General features: G+C 42.1%; 1 protein-coding gene across 1 annotated transcript in view; it reads right to left on the bottom strand.

Annotated features, from left to right (window-relative positions):
- The window catches only part of ntrk3a (neurotrophic tyrosine kinase, receptor, type 3a), a 527,544-nt gene that overhangs the window by 189,127 nt on the left and 318,417 nt on the right, over positions 1 to 20,000 (bottom strand). Inside the window, exons 5-11 of the mRNA XM_060928492.1 lie at positions 18,265 to 18,419; positions 17,094 to 17,236; positions 16,864 to 17,005; positions 14,439 to 14,735; positions 13,489 to 13,506; positions 11,544 to 11,629; positions 3,396 to 3,498 (exon numbers count right to left, since the gene is read on the bottom strand). Coding sequence (XP_060784475.1) covers positions 3,396 to 3,498; positions 11,544 to 11,629; positions 13,489 to 13,506; positions 14,439 to 14,735; positions 16,864 to 17,005; positions 17,094 to 17,236; positions 18,265 to 18,419 — 944 coding nt within the window. The remainder of the gene's footprint in view (positions 1 to 3,395; positions 3,499 to 11,543; positions 11,630 to 13,488; positions 13,507 to 14,438; positions 14,736 to 16,863; positions 17,006 to 17,093; positions 17,237 to 18,264; positions 18,420 to 20,000) is intronic.

Genomic DNA, 20,000 nt, shown 5'->3' with positions numbered 1-20,000 from the left:
CTTGGAGCGAATAGGAACTCGTTGGAGTTGGTCGGTAGCAAGTGTTACTAGCTGCTATCCTGGGAATCGGCAGTGGAGATCTGAGAAATGCTTGGCTTGAGTAATCAAACTCAAAGTCGAGCCAAGGTATCCAAGGTAAGGCATTTAAACCCCCTTAAAAACATCTTGAACTTCAGCAGGAGGAGCCAGAAAAAGAGAAACGAGTGAGGACTTCCTGGAATGTCTCAAATCTTTTCTCACAAGATATAACGCAATCTTCTGCAATAACCTGGTGACTTGTCCAGGGTGTACCCCGCCTCTTGCCCATAGTCAGCTGGGGTAGGCTCCAGCTTACCTGTGACCCTCCACAGGATAAGCAGTTATGAATTATGGATGGATGGATGGATGGATAACACAATCTTATTTCTATTTATACAGTATACTATTTTCTTTCTTTACAGGTACATTTCACTATCCACTGCATGCTCACTACATAGTGTAACACTCTGGCATTGTAAATCATACACAGTGCATGATACACTAGGATTTCATCTGGTGTTCCTTAAGTGCCTGTTGGAAATCTGGTCATCGAATATCACTTTTAAGATGAACGCTTTGTTTATAACTAAATATATAAAATCCTTGTTTCTATACCAAGTGAGTTACCAAGATTCACCTGACCAAAGTGTTTCAACAACAAATTAAAGGAGAACATGGGATCTGAAACCAATAATTGAGGAGATATGGGGCTTTGAACTGCATTTGAGCAGTGAATTTTATCATGACAGATCTCATGTGTCATGCTCACTTTGGATGCACAAATATCCCAGTGTTGGCAGCTCATCTATCATGTTTGAGACCCAGGTTTTGAAACACACACACACACCCCACTTGGCAGAGCTAGCTTAGCGGTTAAGGTTCTTTGATAAGAAGGCTACAAGTTCAAATCCCATGACTGCCAGAAAGCCACTGGCAAGCTCCTGATCCAAGCCCTTAGTTTTCAGCTGCTCAGCTACGCTTGGACTGGATTCTGCCTCATTGGATAAAACCATCTGCCAAATGGCTACATGCAATGTCGGAGCAGACTATATTAAGAAAGACATGGAGATGTGATGGCAGCAAAAGATGCCAAATCCGTCAAAAAAGAACGGAAGTGACAGCGGGATTTTAAACCAAAATAGCAGCCAAATCATTTCCTCACCAGTTAAAGCTGCCAGGATTCAGAGGAATTCACAAAGATAAGAGAGTAAGGATGGAGCTCAAACCAAAGCTGTGCTAACTATGAAACCTTCACATTATGTTCCTGGTCTAGAGCTCTGACAGTCTTTAGTCCTTAGTCTTTAGACAGTTGGCCAATGAAATACCAATTTGTAGGAGTTCTAATGTCCATGAGTGATTTAGTTGGATTTTCTGTGAATGAAACTGCAATGAAAACCATGTGTGGTAATTGTAACCTCAGCCAAAATTAAGGAATTCCATACTATGGAACTAGAAACACTGGGGATCCTGCTAAATGGGAATTTTACAAAGAGATATAGAAATCTAGGGAACTACAGAAACAGGCAAACAAAGAACCTCATGAACCAGGGATCTAGTTAACCATGGAACTGGGAACCAGAGATTCATGGAACCAAGAAAGCAGAGACCCAGTTCATCAATGATCTTGGAAACAAGGTACTTAGCAAACCAAGGACACCAAGAAACCAGAGAGACAGGGAGCAAGGTACCCAATGAACTAGGAAACCATGAAAAAGAGACAAACCCTTATGAACCAGAGATACAGAGACCTAGGGATCTATAGAACCAAAGAAATCAAGGATCTGAGGAGACAGAGGCTTGAGTAGCAAGGACCCAAGGAACCACCAACTTATTAAACCAAGGAAATCAATGAACCAATGAGTCAGACACCTAAAAGTAATAAAGGAACTAAGAAACCAGGGACTTATAGAAGCATGATAATGAAAGAATTAGAGATCCACAGACCGAGGTATACAAGGGACTATGAAACCAGAGACCAACTGAACCAGCAACATCAATGAGCCAGTGAGACAAGGGCCTAGATATCAATGAACTTTGGAAACAGGACTAACTAAAACAAAGCAACAGAGAGCCAGAGATCAAGGTCACAAAGGATGTAGAAACTATATACCCATGGAACCAAGGAAACCATGGAACTGATAGCCAGAGACCTAGTTAACTAATGTACAAATAAATGAGAGACCTCAACAAAATCAAGGAACCAGAAAACCAGTGACCTAAATAACCAAGAAGGGTGACACAGTGGCGTATTGGTTAGCACTGTCGTCTCAAAGCAAGAAGGTTCTAGGTTCAAGCCCAGTGGCCAACAGGGACCTTTCTGTGTGGAGTTTGCAAGTTCTACCCATGTCTGCATGCACTCAAAAAATAAAACATTGGATTTACTTAAACGAGTTATGGCAACCGGTCCCACGAAACTGTGTTAATTTAGATGTATTGAATACAGTTATGTTGAGTTTTTCAACACATAACTGTATTCAATACATCTAAATTAACACAGTTTCATTGGACCGGTTGCCATAACTCGGTTAAGAAAATCCAATGTTTTATTTTTTTGAGTGTGGGTTTCCTCCACATGCTCCGGTTTCCTTCCACAGTCCAAAGACATGTGGATTAGATCGATTGGCTACTCTAAATTGCCCACTGGTGTGTATGTGTACCTGCCACCAGATGAAGGTTTGGGTCCCTCTGGTGTGCTATAATCACCCAAGAGATTTCAGAGAAGGTAGTTGATGGCTTCCTGGATCACCGACCCTCAACTATGAGGATGGCAACAGACAGACAGACAGACAGACAGACAGACAGACAGACAGACAGACAGACAGAAATGACCAAGGAACCTGGAAACCAGATGCATATGGAACCAACAAAACCAAACATCCAGAGTGCCAAGGACTTTCGTAACCAAGGAACTATGGAACCAGAGGCCTAAGGAGCCAACAAACTCAAGGAACCATAGGGAAACAGACCTAGGAAATAAAGGAAATAAGAATCAAACACATATTTAACAAAGGAAGCCAAAGAACCAGGTAGCCTGAGACATAAGTAATGAAGTAATCAAGATTTCAGATACTTTAGAACCAAGATAACCAAGGAACTGGAAAGAAATAAGGAATCACTAACTGAGGGAACCAAGGAAGACTGATGGACCAGAGAGCTATGGGCCTAGGTTACCAAGAACCTAGAAAAATGACTATGAGTGATAGCCACCACCCTGATCTTAAAATCCAATTCAAACAACCCAACTTTCATTACCAAATCTAAAATAGAATTTGACTGATCTGAATGAATATGCAAAACATAAAAAATATAGTGATGCATATTTGTATCTTTCTTCTTCACACTGAGCCACATGCTGAGGCTGTTTACACATTGCTTACCTTTCATGCCGAACTTGGAACGCCTGCCATATTTGTTAATGAGGACAAACATGACGAGGAGGAGGATGCAGGCAAAGCCAGCCAAGCCGACTGCGATCGACACCTAGAAACATAAACATACACAAACACACACAAACAATTTAATGTTTTTTTTTTAAATCTTCACTACCACACATCATAATCCAAGTTTTATAGATGCAAATTATTCTAATTATCCAAAGAAAAGTCTCAAGAGTACATGAAACAAACAAAGGGTAATTTATTCAAATTATAGCCAACACCATCTCAGAGACAACGTAATCACATACGAGAAATTAAACACATTTTACAAAAAAATAAAACATATTGTGTGGGAATTTACACCTATAAAATGAAGTGTCAACTCCCACACAAGCAACGCAGAACTTGACAAACCTTTGCACTTCATGACCAATGCAGAATGTTTTAGATTTTTTTTATTTTATTTTATTTATTTTATTTTTTATTTTATTGTTTTAAATAGTTTTCTATAACAGAGACCCTGTGGGCAGCTGGGTTCTGGTTAATTTTTAATTTTTATTTTTACAGACTTTTTTTAAACCCAAACCAGCTTACAAGTGAGTCAGAATCCATTCCGAGATCTGCGGTTAAGGTCCTTGCCCAGGAGTCCAATAGGAGTGAACCTCCTGATCAAATTAGTCATAAACTGTGAATATTCACAGCAGATGAGGTCATCAACAGCAAGTCCATGTTCTTATCCAAAACACAAGGTGACCGGTCCAACACCAGAAACAGCAGAACAACATTAGGAAGACAAAATATAGGGATCTAGGGAACCAAAGAATGAGGCAACTAAAGAACTATGAAATCATCATAAACCAGGACTGAAGGAAACAGGAAATAAAGGAATGAGGAATTCAAGGAACAAGGGATCCAGAAAGAATCTAAAGGACCTGAAACCATGGATTTGTGAAGCCATGAAATTAGGGAGCAAAATAACCAAAAACTCAGGATTTAAGAATGAAAGAGATGAAGGAGTTCATCCAGAGAATGACATCCGAAAGCCATGAACCTAACTAACCAAGGAATCAGAATCTATGGAACTAGGAAACAAGTGAATCAAGAAACCTGGAAACATAATTTAAGAACTACAGCTCTTAAATTCAAAAGAAAACAAGGAAAGAAGGTACTGGGGACTCGGGTAGCACTGGTCCAGTGGGCTGACTTGTTGACTTATCCATAAACGTCCATGTTGACATTAATGCCACTGTTATGTAAGCCAAGTTGGACTGAATTAGCCATGCTAAATTTGGTTACGCTTCCATGTGAGCCAAACAGGGACATGTGGGTGGAGCTAAAATAATAGTGCAGACTATTCACTGGTCAAACACCTTTGTACAATTGTCCAATTTAATTAACATCTAAATTTCCTTCTCTGCCAACACAAGAATCTTCAGGAGAAGGCTAGAATAGTAAATGTCTGCCTGATATTTACTCTTTTAAAAGCCTGTGGCTGGTTTGTAGATTTATGGAAACAGACATGTAGAACATCCATGGAACCAGAGAACCAAGAAACCAACAAACTATGGATTTGAGAAAGGAAAGAAGCAGGAAGAAAGGAACTGTGGAAGCAGAGAACCAACTTAAGTAAGGAAGTCGGGTCATGGTAAATAGAAAATTAGGTAACTGAGAATTTGAGAAAACGGGATTGTTGGTGGACCAAGAAACGATGGATCATAGGAACTAAATAATGGAGGTGTTGAGGAACTCAGAAAACAGGGAACTAGGGGAAACAGGAAATTATGTACCTAGGAATCTTGGAGGGAATCATGAAACAGAGTACCAAGGAGCCAACGAGAACTATAAAGAGATCTATAAAGAGATCTAGGGAGCCAAAAAACCTGGAAAACCATAACACAAGTATAAAACTAGGCATTTAAAGTGATAAACCAGGAAATTTTGAAATTATGGGGTTATGAACTGTCATCATTTTCAGTAATACAAGATGTTCTAGATGAAAAAAAATGAAGTGGACTTTAGTTTAAAAAACATGTTAAAGTTGTAACATCAGTCCGTTGGGCCATTTCCCCGGGCGCGGCCGGACTGGATTAGCCTGATACATTGGATGTATTAGGAGACAAAAATGAGGGTGGAGCTGTGTGATGTAGGATTCCGCATGTCTTCCTCATTCCGTCCTGGATCCACCATTGCGTGCAGCCAAAGCTATTTTCACCGTCCATTTATTTCAAGCATTATTTTGTCTGTCTTTTACATATTAAGTCGTATAATTCTAGTGGTTTGTGAAGGAGTCGTGTCTTCATCTATATCTTCTCAAAGATGGGTAAATGCACCATCTACAAGTGTGAAAACCAGGATTCGGGACCCAAGAAAGCACCAGGACTGTCATGGCATCATGGCCATCCTTTGAAGGATCCAAGGCATTCGGCCAAGTGGCTTCATCAGGTAAAGTGAGGAAACTTTACTCCTGGAAAAAGCAGCAGCAAATTATGCAGTGAGTGTTTTACAGAAGATGGTTTTGTGGAGGACTTGTACAAAAAAATCAGTGGGAAGAAGCAAGACATGAGGCAGAAACGACAACTGAAGCCAGACGCGATCCCGACTTTGTTTCACCACGAAACACCGACAGCGTGCCATGTCACGCATCAAACAGATGGAAGATAAGCAAATATTATATAATATTTAAATAAACAGCCAATAAACTGGCCACTACTTTGTTTTGATTCCTTTTCTAATCCTGCATTGCCATAATTTTTATCAAGAAATGCAAAGAAATTGACCGAGACCATCATACGCTAGACCATAATATTATACTATAGTCGAGTACAGCATGCACTCGTACACCTTCGCTGTGCTGGCGGAAAATAACATCACGCACGATGGAGTTATGGCGGCCTCCCTGCCAGAAAATAGTCCTGTCTATTTTCATCACTTTAGTGGTTATATCGTTACGAACAAATTTAACATGCAGCATATTATTTTTTTAATAAAGGACAGACATAAAGACCAACTTTTAGCTCAATGTGTTTATTTGTGAGATATTTCCTTTAAGGACACAATAAAGTTTGGATTTAACTTTGTATTATCACATTCACAAACCTCAGTGATGCAATTTATTATGCATGACATCGAAAAGTTCATATGATGGATTCAAAGGCTTTTAGTCACTTTTTGACTTCGACGCTAAAACAAGACAACCCGAGGTCACGTATCCAGGCTAAGATTTGTCCTAGAATGGAGGAACGAAGGCTGTTTCAATCAAGAATTCCCTTCAACATTGTAATTCGTTCCAATTTTGTCTTAAATCCGTGTCCAGAATAACTCCGAGCTGCGGAGTAATCCTGTGCGAAAACAAATCGAAAAATAAATGGAGGGTAAAAAAAACAAAACAAAAAAAACAAAAAGGCAATGTAGAGAGTACTTCATCATCTCACAGAAAGACTGAATTAAGTGTACACGTTCAGAACGATAAGGCTAACGGTGACAGGATTTCTGCCCGCAGGACCGACACACACACACACAGCGAGAGCGCGAGAGGATTAGCTTGACTTCCAGACCATTTCTGTAAAGACGTTTTCATGCTTCAATCCACGGACAAACAAGATTTAAAAAACTTTCCCTCCACGCTTGAACGAGCGGCAAAGTAGCATGAAACTTTTATGACTTGAATATTTCTTTTCCGTAAACACACTTTAATAAGACGTTTGGAATATTCAGACTGCAGCTACAAACGAAATATTTCTGTCTCTCGGAAGAAACACTGCGGATTTGGTCAGACATCCTGCACATCCATCCAGATCTTTGATTTTGTTCATTAATTTATTCACAAAATTTATTTTGTGTTTGGTATCGATGTTGATCCGGTACTCATGAACATCATGTTATAAGAACATTGTCCTACTTCTACGTCACTCAGCAGAAAAAAAATAATCCTCAGTTTAGCAGATTTACGGCGTGTAAACAAATCCTAATTCGAGCATAAAGACAAACAAATGGGCTCAGCTTTTGGCTAAACACAGCCATGACGATGCAGAATAAGGTGTAAAAATTCCAAGTCAAATACAAGCAGAGAAAAAACAAAAAAAAAACCCTGCAATGAAGCCATCCGGAAAAAAAGCATTCTCTATAATTAAGACGTCCAAACGCTCAGAGGCTCGGCTCCCCGAACGCATTGCTATTAAAAACCTCCCTAATCTCCATCTAGCCAATTACAACACAACCATGAGCTAAATTACATTTTTAAGTAGCCGTAAAACACGCAGGCTACAAAAGGACGAGGGAGAGAAAAATGAAAAAACCCTATAAAGAGGATTAAAGAAGCTCAAGTTTAAGCGTTCCTCTCTACGTTTACACCTGCTTGGTATTTTGTTCTGTTTTTATGACAAAAAAAAGACAGGATGCGTCTCCATATGAGATATACCATATACAGCATATATACATACAGTGTCTTGCAAAGTATTCACCCCCCTTGGTGTTTGTCCTGTTTGTCGCATTACAAGTTGGAATTAAAATGGATTTTTGGAGGGTTAGCACCGTTTGATTTACACAACATGCCGACCACTTTAAAGGTGCACATTGTTTTTTTTATTGTGACACAAACAATATTTCTCATCTCTTCTCATTATCTCTAGCCGCTTTATCCTGTTCTACAGGGTTGCAGGCAAGCTGGATCCTATCCCAGCTGACTACGGGTGAAAGGCGGGGTTCACCCTGGACAAGTCGCCAGGTCATCACAGGGCTGACACATAGACACAGACAACCATTCACACTCACATTCACACCTACGCTCAATTTAGAGTCACCAGTTAACCTAACCTGCATGTCTTTGGACTGTGGGGGAAACCGGAGCACCCGGAGGAAACCCACGCGGACACGGGGAGAACATGCAAACTCCACACAGAAAGGCCCTCGCCGGCCACGGGGCTCGAACCCAGGACCTTCTTGCTGTGAGGCGACAGCGCTAACCACTACACCACTGTGCCGCCCCACAAACAATAATTAAGATGAAAAAAAAACAGAAATCTGGAGTGTGTATAAGTATTCACCCCCAAAGTCAATACTTTGTCGAGCCACCTTTTGCTGCAATTACAGCTGCAAGTCTCTTGGGGTGTGTCTCTATTAGCTTAGCACATCTAGCCACTGGGATTTTTGCCCATTCCTCAAGGCAAAACTGCTCCAACTCATTCAAGTTAGATGGGTTGTGTTGGTGTACAGCAATCTTCAAGTTATGCCACAGATCCTCAATTGGATTGAGGTCTGGGCTTTGATTAGGCCATTCCAAGACATTTAAATGTTTCCCTTTAATCCACTCCAGTGTAGCTTTAGCAGTATGTTTAGCGTCATTGTCCTGCTGGAACGTGAACCTTCATCTCAGTCTCAAACCTCTGGCTGACTCAAACAGGTTCTCCTCCAGAATTGCCCTGTATTTAGTGCCATCCATCTTTCCTTCAGTCCTGACCAGCTTTCCTGTCCCTGCAGATGAAAAACATCCCCACAGCATGATGCTGCCACCACCATGCTTCACTGTAGGAATGATGTTCTCAGGGTGTTGGGTTTGCGCCACACATGGCATTTCCCATGATGGCCAAAAAGATCAATTTTAGTCTCATTTGACCAGAGAATCTTCTTCCATGTGCTTGGGGAGTCTGCCACATGCTGTTGGGCAAACTCCAAACAGGTTTTTTTAAGCAATGACTTTTTTCTGGCCACTCTTCCATAAAGCCCCGCCCACTCTGTGGAGTGTACGGCTTAAAGTGGTCCTATGGACAGATACTCCCATCTCCGCTGTGGATCTTTGCAGCTCCTTCAGTGTTATCTTTGGTGTCTTTGTTGTGTCTCTGATTAATGCCCTCCTTGCCCGGTCTGTGAGTTTTGGTGGGCGGGGCCTTCTCTTGTCAGGTTTGTAGTGGTGCCATATTCTTTCCATTTTGCTATAATGGATTTAATGGAACTCTGTGGGATATTCAAAGTTTGGGATATTTTTTTATAACCCGACCCTGATCTATACTTCTCCACAACTTTGTCTCTGACCTGTTTGGAGGCTCCTTGGTTTTCATGTTGCTTGCGTAGTCGTGTTGCAGAAGTGAATTGGTTGGAGCAGCTCTTATTTAGGGGTTTCATACGAAAGGAGGTGAATACTTATGCACACTCCAGATATCTGGGTTTTTTTTTCATCTTAATTATTATTTGTGCCACAATAAAACAACACTGTGCACTCTTAAAGTGGTCGGCATATTGTGTAAATCAAATGGTGCTAACCCTCCAAAAATCCATTTTAATTCCAGCTTGTAATGCGACACAACAGGACAAACACCAAGGGGGTGAATACTTAGATAGAGTGGTGCTTGAAAGTTTGTGACCCCTTTAGAATTTTCTATATTTCTGCATAAATATGACCTAAAACATCATCAGATTTTCACACAAGTCCTAAAAGTAGATAAAGAGAACCCAGTTAAACAAATGAGACAAAAATATTATACTTGGTCATTTATTTATTGAGGAAAATGATCCAATATTACATATCTGTGAGTGGCAAAAGTATGTGAACCTTTGCTTTCAGTATCTGGTGTGACCCCCTTGTGCAGCAATAACTGCAACTAAACGTTTGCGGTAACTGTTGATCAGTCCTGCACAGCGGCTTGGAGGAATTTTAGCCCGTTCCTCCGTACAGAACAGCTTCAACTCTGGGATGTTGGTGGGTTTCCTCACATGAACTGCTCGCTTCAGGTCCTTCCACAACATTTCCATTGGATTAAGGTCAGGACTTTGACTTGACCATTTCAAAACATTCACTTTATTCTTCTTTAACCATTCTTTGGTAGAACGACTTGTGTGCTTAGGGTCGTTGTCTTGCTGCATGACCCACCTTCTCTTGAGATTCAGTTCATGGACAGATGTCCTGACATTTTCCTTTAGAATTCACTGGTATAATTCAGAATTCATTGTTCCATCAATAATGGCAAGCCATCCTGGCCCAGATGCAGCAAAACAGGCCCAAACCATGATACTACCACCACCATGTTTCACAGATGGGATAAGGTTCTTATGCTGGAATGCAGTGTTTTCCTTTCTCAAACATAACGCTTCTCATTTAAACCAAAAAGTTCTATTTTGGTCTCATCCGTCCACAAAACATTTTTCCAATAGCCTTCTGGCTTGTCCAAGTGATCTTTAGCAAACTGCAGACGAGCAGCAATGTTCTTTTTGGAGAGCAGTGGCTTTCTCCTTGCAACCCTGCCAAGCACACCATTGTTGTTCAGTGTTCTCCTGATGGTGGACTCATGAACATTAACATTAGCCAATGTGAGAGAGGCCTTCAGTTGCTTAGAAGTTACCCTGGGGTCGTTTGTGACCTCGCCGACTATTACACGCCTTGCTCTTGGAGTGATCTTTGTTGGTCGACCACTCCTGGGGAGGGTAACGATGGTCTTGAATTTCCTCCATTTGGACACAATCTTTCTGACTGTGGATTGGTGGAGTCCAAACTCTTTAGAGATGGTTTTGTAACCTTTTCCAGCCTGATGAGCATCAACAACGCTTTTTCTGAGGTCCTCAGAAATCTCCTTTGTTCGTGCCATGATACACTTCCACAAACATGTGTTGTGAAGATCAGACTTTGATAGATCCCTGTTCTTTAAATAAAACAGGGTGCCCACTCACACCTGATTGTCATCCCATTGATTGAAAACACCTGACTCTAATTTCACCTTCAAATTAACTGCTAATCCTAGACGTTCACATACTTTTGCCACTCACAGATATGTAATATTGGATCATTTTCCTCAATAAATAAATGATCAAGTATAATATTTTTGTCTCATTTGTTTAACTGGGTTCTCTTTATCTACTTTTAGGACTTGTGTGAAAATCTGATGATGTTTTAGGTCATATTTATGCAGAAATATAGAAAATTCTAAAGGGTTCACAAACTTTCAAGCACCACTGTCGATAGATAGATAGATAGATAGATAGATAGATAGATAGATAGATAGATAGATAGATAGATAACCCCAATTCAGACCTCAGATCTCATTTCAAAAACATAAATAATATAATATTGATTATTGATGAATTTTTTCAGAATTGAGAAGAGTAATTCAGAATAAATGTTAATGTTAATGAGCGCACTCTCACTCTCACTCTCACTCTCACCCCAAACGTGTCCTCTTCAGGCCGGTGAGTTACAGCAATGGTGGGAGTCAGACTCGGACTCACAGGGAAGTGAGCTGAGGGGTGAACTGTGCACACACACACACACACACACACACACACACACACACACACACACACACACACACACACACACACACATCAGCATCATCATCATCAGGTTACACACACATTTACACAAACTGTATAATAAACATCTGTCTGTATCTGGATATGAAACAATAGAATTTTTACTCGTGGCATCAACAAAGCATCACTCTGTCAGTCTGTCTGTCTCTCTCTCCACCTGTCAGTCAATCTGTCTATCTATCAGTCTGTCTCTCTCTCTCTCTCTCTCTCTCTCCACCTGTCAGTCAATCTGTCTATCCATCAGTCTGTCTCTCTCTCTCCACCTTTCAGTCAATCTGCCTATCCATCAGTCTGTCTCTCTCTCCACCTTTCAGTCAATCTGTCTATCCATCAGTCTGTCTCTCTCTCTCCACCTTTCAGTCAATCTGCCTATCCATCAGTCTGTCTCTCTCTCTCCACCTGTCAGTCAATCTGCCTATCCATCAGTCTGTCTCTCTCTCCACCTTTCAGTCAATCTGTCTATCCATCAGTCTGTCTCTCTCTCCACCTTTCAGTCAATCTGCCTATCCATCAGTCTGTCTCTCTCTCTCCACCTGTCAGTCAATCTGCCTATCCATCAGTCTGTCTCTCTCTCCACCTTTCAGTCAATCTGTCTATCCATCAGTCTGTCTCTCTCTCTCCACCTGTCAGTCAATCTGCCTATCCATCAGTCTGTCTCTCTCTCCACCTTTCAGTCAATCTGCCTATCCATCAGTCTGTCTCTCTCTCCACCTTTCAGTCAATCTGCCTATCCATCAGTCTGTCTCTCTCTCTCCACCTGTCAGTCAATCTGCCTATCCATCAGTCTGTCTCTCTCTCCACCTTTCAGTCAATCTGTCTATCCATCAGTCTGTCTCTCTCTCCACCTGTCAGTCAATCTGCCTATCCATCAGTCTGTCTCTCTCTCTCCACCTGTCAGTCAATCTGTCTATCCAGCAGTCTGTCTCTCTCTCCACCTGTCAGTCAATCTGCCTATCCATCAGTCTGTCTCTCTCTCTCTCCACCTTTCAGTCAATCTGCCTATCCATCAGTCTGTCTCTCTCCACCTTTCAGTCAATCTGTCTATCCATCAGTCTGTCTCTCTCTCCACCTGTCAGTCAATCTGCCTATCCAGCAGTCTGTCTCTCTCTCCACCTGTCAGTCAATCTGCCTATCCATCAGTCTGTCAGTGCATCCAAATACCTGTATATCTATGTGTCTGTCTGTCTGCCTTTCTATTTGTGTATCCATCCATCTGTCTGTCTGTCTGTCTGTCTGTCTGTCTGTGTATCCAACTATCTATCCATCTGTCTGACTCTCTATCCATCTGTCTGTGCATCCAACTATCTATCCATCTGTCTCTCTGTCTTTCTGTCACTATATCCATCTATCTGTCTATCCATCCATCCATCTATCCATCTGTCTGTCTGTCTGTCTGTCTGTCTGTCTGCCCAATTGTCTGTCTGTCTATGTACACAATTGTCTATCGTCCTTTATTTGGCAGTCTGTTTGTCTGTCATTCTGTCTCTCTGTCTGCATGCCTCTTTCTCCATCCACTACTGCATCTATCGACTTGTCTTTCTGTTTGTATATGCACCTGTCTGTCTGTCTGTCCATCTGTCTGTCTTCCAGTCTGTTTATACAGTACTGTACATCAAGCCATCTGTCTGTCAACCTGTCTGTCTCTCTGCCTGTGTGTGTGTGTGTGTGTGTGTGTGTGTGTGTGTGTGTGTGTGTGTGTGTGTGTGTAAATCAGTCTGTCCACATGTCCACCTGTCTGTGTCTCTGTCTGTCTGTAATGTAAATAATGGTGTGCTGCTGTGAGCAGATGTGTACTCACCGTATTCCACATAGTCTCCTGGGAATAAAAAGAAAAAGAGCATTAAGTATATCATATTAACACACACACACACACACACACACACACACACACACACACACACACACACACACACACACAATCCCCATGCGAATTCCCTCCATCATGTCTCCTCATTAACCTTTTCACACTTAAAGTGTTTATCTCACGCCTTTAACCCTGTTTATTTACGACTGAAGAACACGCAGCATCAGCGGAGATGCGTTTAACACTTCAGCTATGACGGCTGTTCAATCCTGCACTCTGATTGGCCAGAAGGTGTTGATTAATTGTCTGTAGCAGCAGCTAGAATAGTAGTGCAGGTTTATATTTATGCGCTTGTTCTGATACGTTATAGTTTCCATAGGAACGATTCATTCACAGGGGCGTGTCCAGCAGACGCAACACTGATAATGAACAGGTTAAACAAAGCATTGAAGTTTTCCTAAAGTAAGGAGAAGTTTATGTTTGTGTTTGTTTATGGACAGACGAGTTTACGCTTCTTTGTGTTTTCTCAGCAGCATGACGAATGTAACTATAAATAAATAACAACTATTGTAGCATGTTCATAAATTAAAAAAAAAATGTAAAATTGTTGGCAATGTTTTTTTTTTTTTTGCTGTGGTATAAAAGGAATAAAACACATGAGGATGTTCTGTTATGGGACAATAATTCATGACAGAGTTAAAATAAAAACCCTGAAGTTGATTACTTTCCTCTAACAGCATGTTCTCAGGTATTTAATTCCTCAAACAGGAAGTACATTATCAGTCACTAATCACATTTACAATTGATTACAATGCTACCTTCAGACTTTAGGCCACACCCGCCTGTCTGAGACCGATGCTGATGTGGAACGAAACAATTTTGGGAGACAATGTTCAATTACCAATTATTATTATTATTATTGATTATTTATTTATTTATTTTACCATCAAATGGTGCTCCCATGAAGTGGGCGTCGACTGTTTTGGTGGCCATGCCCAGCATGTTGCGAGCCTCCAGTGTGTAGTTGCCATTGTTGTGGTGGGTGGGGTTTTTGAAGATGAGGCAGCCCTCGAGCGAGTCCCGGAAAACCTCGGCCTCCATGCGGATGTAGCTGGTCTGCACCAGCTCGGCGTCTTGGTAGAAGAAGCGCACCGTGGGCAGCGGCTGGCCTCGCACGATGAACATCATGCAAGTGTCATGCCATTTCTCCGGGTTCTCGAAGCGCTCAATGGTGGGAGGGACTGCAGACGAGACGGAGACATGGGTTCAGTGGTTTTTTTAAAGACATGAGCAGATTTGTTTTTCTTTACATTAGATGATGGAAGCTCACCTTCTACAACTTCCATATGGATAACATTACATTTTTGATTAATATTTAGTGTGGAATTAACTAATCACAAGCCATTGATGACAAACATTAGCAGACACTAAGCGGTGCGATGATGTGGAATTACAGCAATGCGTTTTATTCCTCTTACACCACAGCAATTTATTCCTTCACTTTTTTATCCATTTATAGTTACATGTAAAGTTAGTCCACACTGCTCTCACTTTGTAACGGGTATAAACAGTCGTGCCCTCACTGTCACCGTCACCATCACCATCCTGTCTTTTATCTCTATCTTAAAGTCAATAAGAAAAAGAAAAAAAAATGTAGCTTATTATGTTACCAAGAAAAAAGCGTCAATTCAAAAAACTTAAAGTTACAACTTCACTTCTAAACATTTGAGACTTTTTTCGGAAATGTTCAATAAATGACTCTGTACATAAAACGTCACTACACACGTTACATGATTATTTACAGTGATATTTACGTGGAGCATATGTTTATGAACAAGTCCCCTGTGCCTGAGCTGTTACTATAGAAATGCTTATGGATTAGAATAAGCACAAATGTGTGAGGAAATTAATTCTGACCAATCAGAATTGAGAATTCACCAGCACCACCACCATTGTTCTGAATGTGCTGTATAAAGTCCATGAAGGACAGACTGTTCTCCATAAACACGTCATCACTGTAACACTCATCTCGTCACGTGTCAGACACTCACAGCCTGTAATTACCGTCATCTAAAACACACATTACCCACTCACTTTACACTTCCACATCCACCTCCAATGTCTGAGATGTCCATCAGCGAGCAGATCAGCTCCTCAATTATCCTCATGTTGAACCAGAAAAAGTTCTGTCCCAAAACTTCTAAACTTCATGAGGTGAAATTGGGAACGTCAATTTTTCACAGGTTCAAGTTTTGACTTTCTTTTCCCAACACACACACTCTTTGGAGATGGAGAGGATGGAGATGGACATGCAGATGGAGAGGATGGGCAAAGAAAGGATGGAGATGGAGAGGGACAGGATGGAGATGGATAGATGGAGAGGGATAGGATGGAGAGGGATAGGATGGAGTTGGAGATGATGGAGAGGGAGATGAAAGGATGGATATGGAGATGTAGAGGATGGAGAGGGACAGGATGGAGATGGAGAGGATGGGAGATGGAGATGTAGAGGATGGAGAGGGACAGGACAGAGATGGAGAGGGTAGAGATGGAGATGGAGAGGATGGAGATGGAGAGGATGGAGATGGAGAGGATGGAGAGGGATAGGATGGAGAGGGATAGGATGGAGATGGAGATGATGTAGATGAACAGGATGGAGATGGAGAGGATGGAGATGGAGAAGATCAGACACAGAAATGGAGACATTGGATTTTTTGTTGTTCTCAGCGTGAGAATCTTCCTCAGTCGATATGTATCGAGTGTGAAGTGTATTGTGTTACAGCTGTGTTGGACAACAGCGTCAGCTAGAAATATAAAAACACAAACCACAGACCATCTGCACATCTCCCATCGCTGTGTAACTGGATCAACTTCAGCAGTGAAGTCGATTAAAAACACGTCGGATCGACTGAGTTCACACAAAACTGACTGAGAACAACAACAACGATGATGACAACAACACAGCAGTGTTTCAGAAAGAAAGAAAGAAAAAAGAAAGAAAGACTCCTAGTCATGATAACTGTCCAATGAGACTCTAAACATCATTCACTTCGGGATTCTTCCAGATTGTTTCAGGAGACAGTTAACATGGTGTGTGTAAACTTTTGACCCACTGGAACTCTGTCTCTAACTGATCGTTTTAAACAGAAAGGTACGGACAGATGGAACAGGTGGAGTCGTGAAAAACCGAATCTCTTTAGCCGAGGTGTATGTAAACTTTTGGTCTCAGCTGTAAATAAGAACGAGTGTTTGGAGGAATGAGAGGAAGAACAGATGGAGTGACTTCAGAAGAAAGTAAAGAAAGATGGTGGGAAGTGAAACCCAGACAGAAAGAGGAAGACAGACAGAGCAGTGGAGGAGGTGACTCACACTGGACGGAGAGGTGGACAGATGTGTTGCTCATGCCCACGATGTTCTCGGTGGTGCAGGGCAGCAGGGACAGGTTATCATCCCGACTCACGTTAAACAGGGTCAACGTCAACGAGTGCACGTACGGAGGAAACTGAGTGGCCTGGAAATGCAAAAGAGTCACGTTTAAAAAGAGCACGCATAACACACACACACACACACACACACACAGTGTTAATCAGAATGTTTACCTGCTGTATACTGATGGATTTCAGTGAGCTAACCTTCCAGTCCACATCAGGAACTGGATCTCCAGTACCGTTACACGTGATGATGACCCGATCTCCCTCATTCACCATCAGGCTGCTGTGTGTCACACTGATTTCTGGAACATCTGCACAAACACAGACGTCAATGGGAGGAGTCAGAATGAGATGTCTGAGGGAGGCGTCAGAGGGAGGAGTCAGAGGGAGACATGAGTGGGAGATGTCAGAGAGAGAGATATCAGAGGGAGGAGTTAGAGGGAGACATCAGAGGGAGGAGGTGTCAGAGAGAGGCGTTAGAGGGAGGGAGTTGTCAAAGGGAGGAGTCAGAGGGAAGGAGAGTCAGAGGGAGGTGTCAGAAGGAGGGAGGTGTCAGAGGGAGACATCAGAGTGATGGAGGCATCAGAAAGAAGCATCAGACAAAGATGTCAGAGTGAGACATAAGAGGGAGGAGTCAGAAGGAGACGTGGCTAATAAGGTAAAATCCAGTGCCTGTTCCCTCTCCCCTGTCAATCACAGCGACAGTAGCCAGTTGTGGGACGTCAGCTGATGTATGTGGAAGAGGGCCGATAGCTCTATTGCACCACACAGTGACACCGTGTGGCTTTACGAGTCTCACAGCAACAACGTGTTACCCATCAGAATAAAACTAACCGTCCATCCATCCATCCATCCATCCATCCATCCATTATCTGTAGCCGCTTTATCCTGTTCTACAGGGTCGCAGGCGAGCTGGATCCTATCCCAGCTGACTACGGGCGAAAGGCGGGGTTCACCCTGGACAAGTCGGCAGGTCATCACAGGGCCGACACATAGACACAGACAACCATTCACACTCACATTCACACCTACGCTCAATTTAGAGTCGCCAGTTAACCTAACCTGCATGTCTTTGGACTGTGGGGGAAACCGGAGCACCCGGAGGAAACCCACGCGGACACGGGGAGAACATGCAAACTCCGCACAGAAAGGCCCTCGCCGGCCCCGGGGCTCGAACCCGGACCTTCTTGCTGTGAGGTGACAGCGCTAACCACTACACCACCGTGCCGCTCATAAACTAACCAACTAAATAAATTAATAAACTAATAATTCCTCCTCCTCCTCCTCCTCCTACTACTACTACTACTACTAATAATAATAATAATAAGAGTGAGGGTACCGCAGTGGGAGATGTTGAGCAGCTGCAGTGGGATCTGACTGAAGCCTGTGTTACAGAAAAGCTGCTGCTTGTGGAGACCTGCTTCTCCTCTCTGCTGCCACAGCTGGATCCACCGAGTCTCACAGCTGCAGTTAAACACCACGCCCTCTAACCTCCTGCACAGAGAGAGAGAGAGAGAGAGAGAGAGAGAGAGAACAACAGCAACATTAACAAGACAAAAACTAAATCAGGCATTTATAGCACTTACACACATCTATGGTGTTTGAGGTAACGAAAGTAGCACCAAAAGAAAGAGAGAGAGCGTGTGTGTGTGTGTGTGTGTGTGTGTGTGTGTGATTTACTCCCTTCATCCTTAATGATGTCATTTGTTTGATTAAATCTAAAATTGTGCAGTGATTTTAGTGCCTTTGTCGGCTAATGAAGCTAATCTGGGCTGCACTGAATGTCAAGGCTGGAGCAGCTCCATCAGCGGCAGAATGTGTGTGTGAGCGTGTGTGTGTGTGTGTGTTTGGATATTAGCCCCTTCCTGTCCTCTGTGTTCAGTGAGTCGAGTGCCAGGTTCTCCACAGTGCCTGGCATTCGCTGTGTACGGAACAGAAAACTCTCTCGCTTTGTCTCAGACCGCTGTGTGTGGAATATTCTGGACTCGCCGCCTGCAGCATTCTGATCGGCCATGTTTAATATTTATATACACAGATGTTTTATTGTGCAGCTGGATCATTTGTGCTTTCTGGACTGCCAATAAAAGAAACAAGCCAAATTTTATCCTGTTTTTTTTTTCATTAAAAAAAGGGCAAAAATAAATTTGGATTTGACATAAATATTCATTCATTCTGACTATTTTTTTCTGGACTGTTCATGAAAATGATATTGATATCAGCACGCCTAATAAATAACAGAAACATGATGGGTATAAACGTCACAGAACCAGAACTCGGCACCATCCAAAGAATAAGACAAAGTGGATTCATGTAGTGCAGTTATTACTGAGGAGAAGAAGAAGGAGAAGAAGAAGAAGAAATTACTTCTCTGAAATCAACATCTCTAAACGTTGACAATTTAATAGAATTCTGCCCACAACTTAGTTTATTTTAGTTCATCTAAAGAAACCGTGTGTGTGTGTGTGTGTGTGTGTGTGTGTGTGTGTGTGTGTGTGTGTGTGTTTTAAAATAGCCCATTTAAAGAAATTAAGTCTCTGTGTAACACTCCTCCTCCAGTAGAATGTGGGTGGTGATGGCGATGAGCGTCACTCCATCACACTAACACTATAAATAAACTCGTCTATCTGTAGAAACCGGCGTCCATCACGGACATCGCCAACTCCACATCACCTGCAAGCTGCACTTTCGAGTCACACAATCACAAACAAACCAACCTGTGGAAAAAATACTAACTATAAGTAAGAAAGAAAGAAAGAAAGAAAGAAAGAAAGAAAGAAAGAAAGAAAGAAAGAAAGGATGATGGAAATACAGACAGACAGACAGACAGACAGACAGACAGATAGATAGATAGATAGATTTTTTTTTCTCTCCGTGCTTCCATGGAAGGCGGTCGCATTCTCTCTGCTCTCCCTCTCCCTCCTTTTTTTTCCCTGCTTGTGCTTCTGTGTCTTGTCTCGTCTGCTGTACTTTTTGAAGAGACTCTCCCTGCATTACTTTCTAAACTAAAAAAAGCATGGAATTGATAAACTGGTCTCCTAACGAAATTGACAGTTTTCTCGACGAGAAGCCTGGGTT

This window comes from Neoarius graeffei, chromosome 8 (assembly GCF_027579695.1).
Source record: "Neoarius graeffei isolate fNeoGra1 chromosome 8, fNeoGra1.pri, whole genome shotgun sequence".
Taxonomy (NCBI): Eukaryota; Metazoa; Chordata; class Actinopteri; order Siluriformes; family Ariidae; genus Neoarius; species Neoarius graeffei.
Note: the sequence above shows the minus strand (reverse complement) of the source record. Positions and strands in the feature narration are given on the sequence as shown.